Source organism: Phalangium opilio, unplaced genomic scaffold (assembly GCF_054372755.1).
Source record: "Phalangium opilio isolate 3A_F unplaced genomic scaffold, DU_Popi_V2 ptg000024l_1, whole genome shotgun sequence".
Classification (NCBI taxonomy): domain Eukaryota; kingdom Metazoa; phylum Arthropoda; class Arachnida; order Opiliones; family Phalangiidae; genus Phalangium; species Phalangium opilio.
The window spans coordinates 2,379,556-2,393,659 of NW_028324155.1; the positions used below are offsets into that span (position 1 = coordinate 2,379,556).

The 14,104-nt window shown below is 43.0% G+C and overlaps 1 protein-coding gene across 5 annotated transcripts in view; it reads right to left on the minus strand.

Moving 5' to 3' along the window:
- The window catches only part of zfh1 (Zn finger homeodomain 1), a 173,603-nt gene that overhangs the window by 31,237 nt on the left and 128,262 nt on the right, over window positions 1-14,104 (minus strand). For all 5 annotated transcript variants that reach the window (XM_089867789.1, XM_089867791.1, XM_089867790.1 and 2 more), the window contains exon 2: window positions 11,197-11,889. In XM_089867789.1, the coding sequence (XP_089723915.1) occupies window positions 11,197-11,889 (693 nt within the window). The remainder of the gene's footprint in view (window positions 1-11,196; window positions 11,890-14,104) is intronic.

Here is a 14,104-nt window from a genome sequence, read left to right on the forward strand (position 1 = left end):
GAATAATAAAAAAAAATCCTTCTCTACCCCGACACACACACATAAAAAAACCGCAAACTATAGAAGTCAAACCTTCTCTCGGTAATGAGCTATGGAAGCGGGCAATTTCTGGGACATTTCTTTACAACGAACGGGAGAAAAATTGAGAGAGGGGGGGCAAGGGGTGGGGGGCTCCTCCTTCGCTCCTCAAGAAAAAAAATGGGGAGAGAAATGTAAAACGATGAACATGTCAAAAAGTTGAATAAAGGAAAAAAGTCATTACGGTTAATATAGGGGGGCCCCCAAGACTACCCTACATACCAAACCCCAGTCAGCTCTTTATCATAGAAAAAAAAGCACGAGTCTCTTGATATTTTTATACTAGGCTACGCCACCTATTCTTTTCGTTCGTACTCCGGTTTTGTTTTCGCGCCATTGAAAAATTTCGCCAAACTTTATTATTTTTGGTTTGAAAGAAAGAAAAAAACGAAGAGAGAATTTTCCTCTTTCTGCTAAGTTATAATGGCTTGGAAATGTACAACGAATTCCGTTTCTTCAAGCGCTAATTTTTATTAATTCTCAACATCACTCCCTCCCCCACTTAATACGTCTTTCTCTTTGTGTTAGTTAGTTGCTAAGGGTGTGTAATGTTTCTTTCATTCAAGATATTTTGAAAATTGGGAGTGAAAAATAATTATTTCTGATGTCGCAGAAGAGGGTGCAAGGAACAATGGGGAGTTGTTTCGTCTAATTTCTTAAGCAAGAATTTAAAGCAATTAATTTTTGAATAATAGCTAACCTTTCTAAATGATTTAAATAATAATTCAACTAAAGAAATTGAGTTGTTAAAAAAAATAAACTGCGCCTGTAAAAATGTTTCACACGTTTTGCGTCGGTGTTCAGGGAGAAGCTAACATACAGTGTATATCAATTTATCAAACGTTGGTTTGTAGTACAATGGAATTTGATGTTGGGGTTGGGGTTGTAAGTAAGGCTTCGACAGATTACAAACTCAATTGGCCAACAAAATAGCCATGAAATCAGACTGACAACCTTTTGATACAAGCCAAGAAAAAAATATCTGGTTAGTCAAACCTTAGTTCCTCACTTTCAGCTTAGGAAAAAGAAGAAGAAGAAGAACGGAGAAAAGATAAAATGTAAAAGAATATTTCAGAGAATCCCAAGGGGAAGCTATAGGAAAAAAAGATTCCGGGTTTCAGAGAGAGAAAGAAGAAAAAAATCCAAATTGGTCGATAAAATCAACTGTTGTCCTCTCGATTCGTCGGGTCAGACGAACCAATGAAACGGCTAAGCAAGCTTGTCTGTCGATACGAATAAGGTCCTAGTTGGTGAAGGGGGAAAAGGGAAGGGAAGGGATGTTAGAGGGACAACGGAACGGAGGTTAGGGAAAGAGAAAAGTGGGAAAGAATGGCAGGGCTCGGCATATCGGATCGGGGTCCTGCAGGATAGAAGCAGCTATAGCTCCGCTTTTAGAAGAGAACGATAAGCCAAACTCGGCATCAGCGGTGGTGGTCGCATTCCAGTCTGTCGAGAGTCGTCAGATAATGTCACGCGTTATCCAATGCCCCCAAAAACCCAGGGATATTCTTCTCTCCTCCCCTCTTAAACCCCCCCATCCGTAACCTAAAGTAATCTGATCAATAGACAATGGCGTTTAGTTGTTCCGCTTTCAAGAATGATTTAAAATTCCCCAGAATATTGAACTGTTTAGGTAAAAACAACAACAAACACGTACTTCTAGTAAAATATTAAGCTCTACAATCTAAACCAAAAGTCAGAGTAAAGAGCAGTCTACTACGAAAGACAATATTCGATAGTTCATGGGTGTTGAATTGCCAACGCTTTCATTTGTTTTAACTGGCTTCAACTTTCAAGGAAGAATTCGATAAATTCACACAATAGCAACATAAGGATACCGCAGAAACGAAACAAGAACTGTAATTTTTAACAATCGGTTTGTTTTTTTCTTCTTTTGGACACGGGAGAAAAATGTTAGTGGGAGGTAAAAAGAAACTATTTGAAATTGATATTCCGCGAATCCGGGTGTCGTAATGGAATGAAAGATGGTATACGCGGATGGTGGTAACCAAGGCGACAAGCAATCGAATCTCAATCTGTAAAGACAGCATCCTCCGAGATTTACGTGCTCGGATTTTTCCGGGACCCCTTTTCCTTGGCACCAGCATCCCCCTGAACCTAACCCTAAACGATATTCGCCTTTACCGCAGGTTCGCTTCTAAAAGGTCAAAGGCCCACGGTGTGGTGGTGTTAGTGGTGGTAAGGAAGAAAAAGCATCTCTTATAGTACGAACAGTCTACTTCAATTGGCCGTACAGGGACTAGCTTGATTCTTATTTATGTAACGTCTCCCAGTTAGTCCTATTTACACCGAAGGTCTTAAGCCTATTTTTTTTTTCTTCTACACTGTGGGTTACGAGGGATGGAAAGAGGAATGAAAAAAGTAGAACGCGCCACAATCGACCAATCAAAAGTCACTTTAGATAGGCGTCTCGGTGGCGCCGGTCGCCTCTTTTGAAGGTGCACCGGAAATTGGAAAGAAAAAAAAATCCGGCGAGCGCTTTAAGAAAAGACGCCCGCTTCTTCGCTTAGGACGAGGTGTCCCTTCTGATTTCTTACCTCCCTCTCTTCTTGCCGAGACCAAAACTTCTTTTCGGGATGCAAGAGGGGTTGGAGACTTGCCTAAATTCCTCCTAAAATCTGTAATAGTTAAACCTTTCATCGCAAAGTTCATTAATTATCCAAATCTTAAAATATATTAAACTCTAATAACACTAGGAAAGATTTCCGTACATAAATGCTGGATATGTCCAGCCCCTCGATAATAAAAGGATGGATACCAGAGAGAAAGGAGAGGAAAAATACGGATAGGACGCGTCGCCATAGCAACGGCCCTTTTCTTAAAGTGATGTTTCTTTTCCGGTCCCCATTTCTATAGGTGCAAAAAGTTTACCAGGGTCGAGTTCGCGTTAGTTTATGTGGATTTTGGAATAAAATAGGTGGGAATCTGTAAGTTTTTCGTGGATACGAACGAGACCAGTTGTCGGTAGAAGTCAGCTTAGCTACGTGAGGCGGAGGCTTCACTTTATAGAAAAAGAGGGATATTGCCGACCGGGATGGGATGGGTTGGGAGAGTATAAGAATCTTTTCCAAAAAGGTGGCAATGTCGTTTATGATGGATAGCTGGCTATTTCTAGATTCCCCCCTGAAGAACCGAGTCAGCTACTTTTATCTATAGACAGTAGATATTAGCAGCCCTGTTCACACTATCAGCTTCACCAATAAACGAAATGGTACGACTGAAATGTGTCATGATCCACAAACAGAGTCGCTAAATAAATCCAAAAATTTTCTTGTCTCCCTGGAAAGCACAATGGTTAGATTGGAACCATATTAAGAAATCTCTCCAAAAGGATAGTATAGTTTGAGAAAAATCGACAACGAGTGTGAACGTGTCCCGACGTAAGAAGAAGTAGGAAGTACCCAATGGTAAGGTTTGGCAAGTGATATCGAGCTTACGTACCCGTAAGAAAGCGATAGGAGAAAAAGTGTTCCGAAAAAGAGCGCGAGAAAAATGTCGAGGTCAGGTTTTAAGGACAGGTAGTCATTGGGACAAAGTGATTCGAGGGACACGTGATCGAATCCTGAGAAATAATCCATGTACAGGGTGGAGAAAAAGTGTTCCGAAAAAGAGCGCGAGAAAAATGTCGAGGTCAGGTTTTAAGGACAGGTAGTCATTGGGACAAAGTGATTCGAGGGACACGTGATCGAATCCTGAGAAATAATCCATGTACAGGGTGATTCAAGTTAAAAACCATTGTGGAGAATGGAGATATGCCAGAAATACTTCGGTAATATGGAAGATACGCAAAGAAAACATTACTCACCACAACTACAGAGCCACTAACATCTTAGCTAAAGGAATATAAGAACCTATTGACTATTCTATTTTGATCACAAACACCCTGTAGATAAAAAAGGTCCAATTTTCCTTCCATCATATCGATCCTTGCCAGCATCCCTGTCATCATTCGATAGAAGGATGATGACGGAAATATAACGACGTATACGATGTACCTAACTCCGTTTAACCGTTAACCGTCATCGTAAAAAAATGAAATCGCGATTGAAGCTGCTACGAGGAAAGGGGTTGTAATAAATACGCGCGAGACAAACTAATCGGTTTAAATTCAAACTTAAAAGCTCTCTTCTCAGTCCCTGCACGGGATTTAAACTCAAACAATTTCTTTAAACGCTTCATTACGTACACGCTGGCTTGTATGTAAAGAGATGGCGGGGGTCAGAGAGTGAGAGCGAGGATAGGGCTCCAACGAGATTGTATAGGGAGGGAATCAGAGAGAAACCCCGGCCGGTTGTTAAGAAGAACCCAAATCCGATTTAAAACCGGCGGGAAGATTTAAACCCATCTCCCGCAAATCGTACGTACAGTATACGTAGACCGGGTTTTCCCATATTTTCGGGAATTGTGGGAGGCGGAGGAGGAGGGGGGCTAGCTTTTACCAACCGCGTTATATAACGGGGATGAGGATGGAGGGACGGAGAAGCGTTTCCCTCAAGTACGTTTCCGATAATAAAAATAAAAGGTCCAGAGAGGAAAAAGTACCGTACCGGTATACGTCAAACATTATGGAATAAAGGAATGTTATGTGAAGGGGGATGCTAGAACTTAGGAAAACACACGAGCGCAGTTTGAACTATATTAACTAAGTGTTCGCGAATGAGGAATACGAATAAGGGCAATAGTTAAAGAGCGTATAGATGTTCCCCTCGGTTGGCCGTTGGCCGTAGCTAAAGCGGGACCTAAAGAGAGGGACTTTACTAATAGAGGGGCCCCCATTCGGTGCCCTATGATTTCTATACTCGTCTCCGTGATTAAAACAATTTATTTTCGGGGAAGCACGGGTCCCTTTTCATCCCCCCCCCCCCACCTTTCGGTCTGCCCTCCTCTACCCCATCTCCATTCCGGGTTGAGCTATTCATCGAGATCCTCTTTTTAGACCTATTCTCTATATGGCTTCGGGAAGAGCATTGCTATATGGAATATTACAGAAGAAGAGAAGGGAGGCTACTCTAAGGGTCAGACGATGAATAACAATAAATTTCCGGCCGTTGATGGCCGCTTCAAGGCTTTCGTGCCATTTACGAAGGGGGTCCCGGCAAGCTCGAACGCTGCCAGAGTCTAGCTTCCTTCTTTTATATCTTTGGCATGGCGCACGCTGCAGTTTTCCCGAAGTCGTACTTAAGGATTATTCTATAGGAAGCGGGGAACGATACAAGCTTTTAATTCAAAGCACTCTTCGAGTTGCCTCGACGTTTAGAACGTATACGGCTAGCTTGGAAAAGGAAACGAGGGGTGTTCCGATTGTCTCTCCACTTTCTCTTTCTCATCTCTCGCTATAGGCCTAGTTGACGACGATGAAGTTTGGGCATGGGGCTCGCTTTTCGAGAGACGTTCCGTAATCTACTACGCACCGCAGTGACACGTTAGTTCCGAATAAACCAGAGAAGATAGGATCACGCTGGATACAAATTTTTGGTTTGCTAAGCCTAACTCGCGGGATGCAGCGTCACTTAACCCGATTCGTTTCGCGCCCGGAATTGGATGGCGCGTAAAAGTTTTCCTTCACCCGCGCGCGGCATTCCCTCCCGAAAACGGGACAGAACCCGGGAATATTAAGTGATCCTTTGCAATTTGAGTAATCACAACGAGTGAAGCGTGAAGGGACAACTAGATTCGTTTTCTATCTCTCGCTTAGAAATTAAGGAAGACTTTTCTCTCGCCAACATCTGATTATCAAAATTATACTACGGATATATAAATACACTAACTAGAGTCATTCGTCTACTAGCTGTTGTATCTCGAGCGCGTTTCCCCGCGCACTCTCTCTTACGAATTATCATAGCTGACCCATTAACTATAGGACAATATCCACTTAACCCAAGTTAAAAGGGAAGAAAGAGGGGTGCACTTTGCCGAGACTGTCGAGCAGCAAAACCGTCATTAAACAAAGCGTGCCAAGAGAGTCGACTCCGACCTTAAGGCTTTTAAACCACTCTCAGCTTCTATAGAAGTGACTTTAAAAGCGTAGGCTATGGAAAATATGAAATAAAAAAATTCTCAACTTTTCCCTAAAAGTTTGAAATTAAAAATAACGCTAGGTTAGGCTTAAGTTTCTAGTTAATTCGTAAAAACACGGTTCATAGAGCTAAGGAGCGTATATAAGGGAAACGAAGGAGGAAGAGGAAGATGGGGAGAGTTTGGCTAGCTTCTATCACTCAGTCTTTTCGGCCTAACTACTTCATACATCAAGCGCCCTTCCAGCCATTCGATGACAGGATGGGTAAAGATGGCGAGAGAGAGTGGCTGCCCATTATACGTAGTAGTGGTACGCTTTGAACTCTATCCTTCGCGTCTAAAAATCACCCTCCGAGAACATCTACTATAACGAAAATGGTTCTTATTCAACTCTCACCGGCGGATAGCGCCAGTCACGACTTCCCTCCCATTCCTATAGCTAATATCGAAAAAAGAGAACTAAGAGAAGAACGATCTACGTCGCTGCCAAAGGAAATTGTCAGACTCGGCCCATTATTCCACAATACTAGCGTTACATCTCTGACGTGTGTATAAAAACTCCAACCAAAGAAGTAAATGGAATAAGATGAGAAGAAGTTATTCTTTCTTCCCCCGCTTCTATCGATATGTTTCCGGATAAAACACGCTGGCAAACGGTTGAAACATTTTTACGGGGACTTTCATTAATCTCCAAAACAGAACTTGATGGGAATACGCTCATTTTTTCACCGTCGTGGATAATCACGTTTTCTTGAACCAGTATATTAAAAACAATAACAAAACAGACAAAATTAGCCACAGTAGGCCAGTTTTAGTCTAGTAGACGAACGTCTACACATATATGACGCGCTGGGAACATTATTTTGTCAGTTCAAACTTCATTACTCGAGTTAGAAAGTGACATTCCTAAAATAGATTTTTATTTCCTTTCGGGGGATGCCGGGAGAGAGAGAGAGGGAGAGAGAGAGAGAGTTATATATATTTTCCCCTGGCTGTCTCTTTTATTATAGTTTGAAGTTGCCCTTAATAACTGACCCGTGTCTACCTTAACCTAATAAAAAAGAGGAAGTGGACTGCGATGAAGGTTCGAGAACGTCTTACTCCGAGTCCTTCCTTATCCACCACATTCCTCCCGCAACTTATTTCGACCCCCAAAGCGACGACGATTCGTCCCTATCTGATCGTAAAAGCGCGTTACTTTTTTAATATCGTTCCAAGGAAGGACTTCTTCCAAATTCCCATCTTCGCCCTTACAGGTATATGGATGGAGGGGTCAGAGTGTTAGAAAAACCGCGAGAAATTTGTCCCCATCGCGTGGGAATCCGCCAGGAGAGAGAGAGAGAAAGATAGAGAAAACAATTTTGCACCGCGGAGTTAGCTAGCTAGTGTCGTTTGGACATTAAGAGCTGCAAGGTAAGGCTTTTGTATTTACTGCAAGCTGACAAGCGAAATTTAGCCAAGGAAAGAAAAGTCCGGTGCCTGTCTAGTCGCTGCCACACGCTACTAGTTCTTGTATTAGAGCAACAGGACCCGAGAGACTATCGAGAGTTTTAGTGGCTTGCCGAAGAAAATGAGGCTCGGAACCCCCAAGCTTTCCCTCGGGGCTCTATCTCCTCGACGTGGTGGTTGCGTATATAGAGAAACCCCTCCAAAACCTTGGACCCTTTTATACTGTACAGTCCGAATCCCGGTCAAGACTGGTGTTTTAAAAGAAAAGCCCGGCCTGGCTGGAACCTTTTCATTACGAAACGCGATAAAAACTGCGAAACGCCTCTCACGTTTATAACTCCAATACGTATGGTATGATTTGATATAAAAAAAAAAGAAAAACCTTCTAGTACGCGTAGCCTTTGGGTTAGTCTATAGTTGGCGAGGATAGATAGCGGCGAAAAAAGGGCCTGGAGGTGATATCTCCTTCTCCTTAGCCTCCTTCTTGGGAAATTCCGGATCCGGAGAACTCGAGCGGCCGTATAAACGTCCCTAGAATCCGAGAATCGCCATAAAAGAGCAACGCGGAGCATCGGCACGTAACAGCCATAGCGCACGTACGGCCGGGATTAAGTCATCTGCCCAATGGAATGTGCGGTCATTTTAAGCGAGATGCCCGGCTATACTACGTATCTTGGGCCCCCTCAGAAGTTACGTTGGACGCCCCTGGCCCTTCTCCGCGGCGGGGCACGCAGCTAGGCGAACCATAATAGCGGCGCGGAGGACGAAACTGATCTTATCCCGACCGACGATCCGAAGAGAACCGAGAGAGCGTTATTCCCTCTCTCCATCCTTCCATCTCCCAGAAAGTAAAAGCCCCTTTCAGCTATATTCAAAGCCATAAGGCGCAATCTTTAAAGCTCGGACATCAAGATTTTACTGCGCGTATTCCTATAACTTCGGTACGCGGGGCTATTTCAAAGCCGAGGGGAGGAAAATGGAGAGATGGGTGGCCAACCCTGCAGTTACTTTTCCGCTTTTTTCTTTCTCTATAATCTGAACCCCCCTCCCTTGCCCCTTCCTTCAACCAACCCTCCCACGTACGGGCCACCAAAAGGACAACGCGATAAATATATATAACCATTCCGAATAAAATAAGGTAAAAAATACACTCCGTATATACTATATAAAAGGAAATCCCCTTCCATTTCGTTTTCTCCTAATCCAGGCCGGACATTAAATAGACTGGATTTAAGGAGCTGGCCTGACTCCTTCGATTCGAGTACTATATAGTTCCCGCCATCCTTCGCTTCATTTATTTCCCAATGGGATTGATTGGGATCATTTCTTAATCCCTTCCAGAAACAATAGACTATAAACCATTCAGGACTTCCCATCCCATCCTTTAATTCTCTCTCTTCTCTTCACTCCATCCCTCCATCTTAAACTGGACGGAGCTATTACGTAGTAGAAAATTATACTCGGTCCCTACGCAACGAATCAAACTTTAACGATGGAAGGAAAACAAGGAATTGCTTAACTCTTTAATCCAGGCCAGCAGTCTGCGAGGGGAGTTAAAATATCCGAGAAAGAATATAAAAAGAAAGTTTTATTATTAGGGTATCAATAATCGTTTCAAACATCCGAAAAAACCGATCCCTAACATCACCGGGGCAAACTGGATTCGACCTTTATACCGAAAGGGGTCATCTTTTGAAAACACTTTGTATATACCGTCCGTTCCTACGTTAGATGGTAGGAGGTTTTTCCCTCGAACCAGAAGCGATATATCAGAAAAGGAAAGGTTTACTGAAGGAAAAATCGCGCGCGGGGAAACACCAGAGTGATGAAAAAATGGGAAGGAAAAAAGAGTGAAAAGAGAAAGCTGGCTAGCAAAACGGAAGTCGTTTCCCCACATGTCCCTCGCCCCTAGCTGCCTCTACTGTACGGGATGTTCCGTTGGAACCACGAAGAAAAAAAAGGCCTTCGTATTATAGACAGATACGATGAGATAGCGAGAAAACCTTACGGGAAGCGAAGTAAGATTCGTTGAAAGAAATAGATAGAAGGTCCTTTCATCGTCAGCCTAATGCTATGGAGATGATGTCTAAAAATCAACCGTTACCACCTATCGGAAAAGAAAGACGCGAACCATTGTTGGGATGGACGTTAGCGTAGGAGGGTGGGTTACGACGTACGTCTTTTCGCCATGATCACGGTTCCGTGTCCGATGCCCCGCCGAAAAATCTTCCGAGGCCATTACCGTGATGGGCAAAAGAGTCGGCCACGGCTGATCGCTCCTTTCCGTAGACCGCTTAAGTTACGAAGACCCAAAGAGTGATTCACTCCCTACTATATATACCTCCGCCGTATCCGGACGTGTTCGCATCGCGTTCTTCCTGGTTTTCCTATCTACCCATCCAGTGGGTGAACTCTGTAAAGGGCCACCTTTTTCAGGGTCTCCGGGGGTGGACGCTAGAAATCGCTTCCTAATCTATTGACGTGTCACGCGACAATTTCTTTCTGGACGAGAGAACGCAGCCAAACTTGTCACCCTCATCTACGCCTTGATACATCTCCCGGACGCGGACGGTCCTCTCTTTCAGTTATATCAGCTAGAGAGATCGGACACTACCCATTGAAACTAATTTCCAAACAAACCAAAATATGAAATTTCCCAGCAATTCTAACTCCCACAAAAATAAAAACATGTCCGACCCCTCGGTGTTTCCCCTATTTCACCCGGTTCCACGGCGTCCCCTTTGACATTCTGATTCGTAAGGTATCCGCCCTTTATTGGAGTTCAATCAAAAACTCTCAATCGCATCTGTTTTCATCCCCTCTCTAGCTAGCTCCGGTGCAGAAATTTCTAGCAAGTACTAAACCGAGAGAAAAACGCTTTTTAAAAGTGAACGAACATAAATTCCTATATACATGGCGAACCGATAAGATTTCTATATACACCGCCATTGTCTTCCTTCCGTTTACTTTTTATATAAAAAAATATATAACGCTGGTCGAGGAATTCAGACCAGTGCGATGCTTGGGAGGAAAGTGGAAAAAAGGAGTTTTAGGGATCTACAGAAATAAACGGGATGGGTTGTTGATTTTGAAAATCTCGTAATATCTATTTTCTGGGTCGGAATGGGCGATATTGGCCAAGATCGAGAGAGAAAGAGAAAGGGAGAGAGAGTATAAAGAAGAGATTTACGACAGGAAAAAGAGAGAGACAACTCCAGAGACGCGTGAGAGAAAGAGAAGGAATTCTCTCTCAAAGGGGACAAAAGTCACCTTTCGGTGGCACACTCTTCACGCTCAATTAGACGCCGAATGTAAAAAATATCGCGTCTATAAAAACAGAATCCCCCTCAAATAGATTTCCCGCTCTAAGGTTCTATATACGTCTGTAATGCCCAATACATCTTTAGGAGAAGTTTGATAACGTTTTTTAAGGCATAAGTTGAAATCTGGCGCTATTGTTTGTAGCGAGAATCAATGGCATAATAATACCTGCAAGCTTTCAACTTCAGTGTAAAACAAGTTTAGGTTTATATGCCATTAGTGAGAATGAAAACTTAAAAGTTTCTGCGAAAATGTTATAACGTTCGAGTAAAAAACAAAATTAATTCTTGTGAAAGAGAAATTGGGACTTACGGTCAATTTCCTGATTGTTGTTTATGTTGTTGTTATTGATGAAGCTGTTATTATTATTGTTATTGTTTATGAAGATGGGTTTGACTCCTTCCTGATCAACAGGTTCCGGGAAAATGACGGCAGTGTCTTTGCGTTTCATGTACTCTTCAATTTTCTCGGCTTCCGACTTTAAATCGTCACTTAATAGTTTATCGTCTACCGATATTTTATTATTACAGTTCGTGTCCAATTGTTCTTTGCGATCTTCCTCCATCTTGATCGTCGGCGTTTCCGCCCGCGCACTCGTATTATCGTCACCAACATCGATTCCGTTCGATACCGGTAATTCTTCCGTCGTTATCACCGATCGATTATGAAGATTACCCAAGTTCAAATCGGCGATTTTCTTGGATTTGAAACCGTTTTTAACTTTGATGACGGGTTCCAGGTGCGGTATTCGGACGTGTCCGTCGGTAACAACCTCGTTGGACGCGGGAGGCGAAGGGCCCCTAGATGATGGCGGATCTACGTTGGAGTCGGCGCGATCTTCGCTGATGACGAGCCGATGTTGGTCATCATCGTCGTCGGGACAAGTGGAAAGGGCGCTTTCGTCTTGAACCAAGGAGGACGGAGTCCCTCGCAAACTCAAAGATGTCGCGTCGCCACCGTCCAAGGCGTCCAGTTGGGCGTCTTCCGGCATGGTGTCTTGATCAACTGTTAACGAGGAAGAGAGAATAAAGCGTTATAAACGAGACAAAGTATAAATTACGCTAACTTTTAATACGAAAATTAGGTCGTTTTATGGTCAGCCAAAAAGATTAGTGCTCATGTTCTCAAGATACGGGTGGTTAAACGTTTTAACAATGCACTCGCCTTTCAATAAGTAAAATAACAGAGCGTAAAATTTGGTTTTAAAGGTCCCACATAACCAAGAAGGCATTGTAAAATTTATGGTGTTGACAAACAGTTCGTGCGTCGGAAGAGAAAGTTATAAAACGAACCAACGTCGAGGATTGGAGTGTGTTTCGTTTTGGAACATTTTTCCGCTCGGTTTGTCACGAGTTTGTTTGGTTTCACCAAAAGCTATAGAAAAGTTTTTAAAACAAACTAATGACTGTCTTTCTGCCCCCCCAATCCCCTTCCTCCGTTCAGCACAACATCCCATCTTGACTTGAAATTTGATGACATCCTTGGGTGATGAAAAGCCCTGGGATCAAAATCAGAGCTAAAATTCATCCCCCTGGCGTTTCCCCCCTTGATACCAATTGTTCTTAGGGAAGAAAAGGTCGTGACCTTTCGACTTTAAAGGTTCCAAAGATAGAGTGGGGGTCTTAAGCTCCGAGATATACCCCGCATCAGCAGTTAGTTCTTACCGCTTGGGATGATATTAAAAAGTGTATTTCTACTCGAATAAGTTCAGTAGGCCTAGAATCGCGCCTCAAATGACGATGGGAGCTAATGCCGAGAGACAAACGCTGTACGCTAGAGCCTGCAAAGTTGGCTTACGAATCAAGGAACTCGAGAGAAATAGAGAAAAAAATCTCGATATATAAACTTCTTGGGACTTGGGGCGAAACATCCCACCACCTCCAAGCTCGTGCGGAAGAAGAAAATAAAAAATACTTTCACTGCATTCAATCGCAACCTATGAACTGTTATAAAACGTAATTTGAAAGTATGGAATTTAAGAAATTTCCAAGATTGTCACCGAAATATAGAAACGTTTTCTGTATAGTGTCGCGGCGGCGAGCATCGGGGCGAAGAATCGAAACTTTCAGCTCGTCTTCGCTTGACAGCGGAAAAATCATTCGTCGAGGGTCCCCAAAAAAAGCTAAAAAATATATTGCTGACCCCCATTTATCCAACCCCCTTTAGAACAGTTGACAAAAAAAGATTGCGGGTGAAGAATCAGATGAGATACCCGAAAAATAGAGAAAGTCGGGATGATGATACTAAGGGGTCCAAACCCGGGATCATAGGGTGGAAAGGGGAGGGGTCCCAACAACAAGGATGAAGAAAAGAGGATCGGGAGGAGGGGGTGATTTATAAGCGATGCGGTTTTCATCCGTGAACTCCTCCTGAGTTATCCCTCCATTTCTCTCTCCCTACTCCCACCAACCCCCAAGTCCTCCTTCAAGCAAAAACTCTTATTAAAGAAGTCTGAGGCAGAAATCTCGGAAAGAAATGAAAAAGAGACAAACGTGGATGGAAGAGGAGAGAGAGGGATGGGGATGCGGAGGAAGATGGTTGGGACACACCATCCCAAAAAAAATATATACTGTGGTGAATCCCAAGCCATGGGTGAAGTGTTGGGATGGGGGATGGAAATATTCCACCCTAGTGGAAGAAGACCCACTCTAGAAAATAAGTCCTACCAATAGGGCACCCTGGTATACCCTCCTTGAGATTGAGAATAGAGAGAGGCATGCACCCAACATCATCCCGATGGGGAAAAAAAATTATTCTAGCGGAAAAGATTCGAGCGTTGAAAATTTCTTCACCCCTAAAAAAACTTTTTTTCGGGAATAACTTTTAGCTTGGATATACTACGTATAGTTCTTGGTTGGGGTCTACTGGGGCCTGAATCCTAGCACCCAGTTATAGTATAAGCGAGTGATTTTTAGAGGGTTGGGTCTTAAAATATATATTCCAGTTTCCTATTGGTTCAAAATTTGTTTGGGAGTAAGGGGGAACCAACAAATTCAACTTTCTCTTAAACGTTTACCCAAAAATTGCGAAAATGTTTCTAGAAAAATGCGGGAAAGTATATAAACATAGACGAAAGGGGAGGGAAAAAAGGGTTGTTCATTTTGATAGGGTTAAAAAAAATTCCCGGGGTTTTGGGATAAACTCTTAACATTTTTCAATGTATTGCCAGCTCGAAAAAATATTCCTTGGTTTTATAAAGTTTTTTTAACTTTACAGGCGT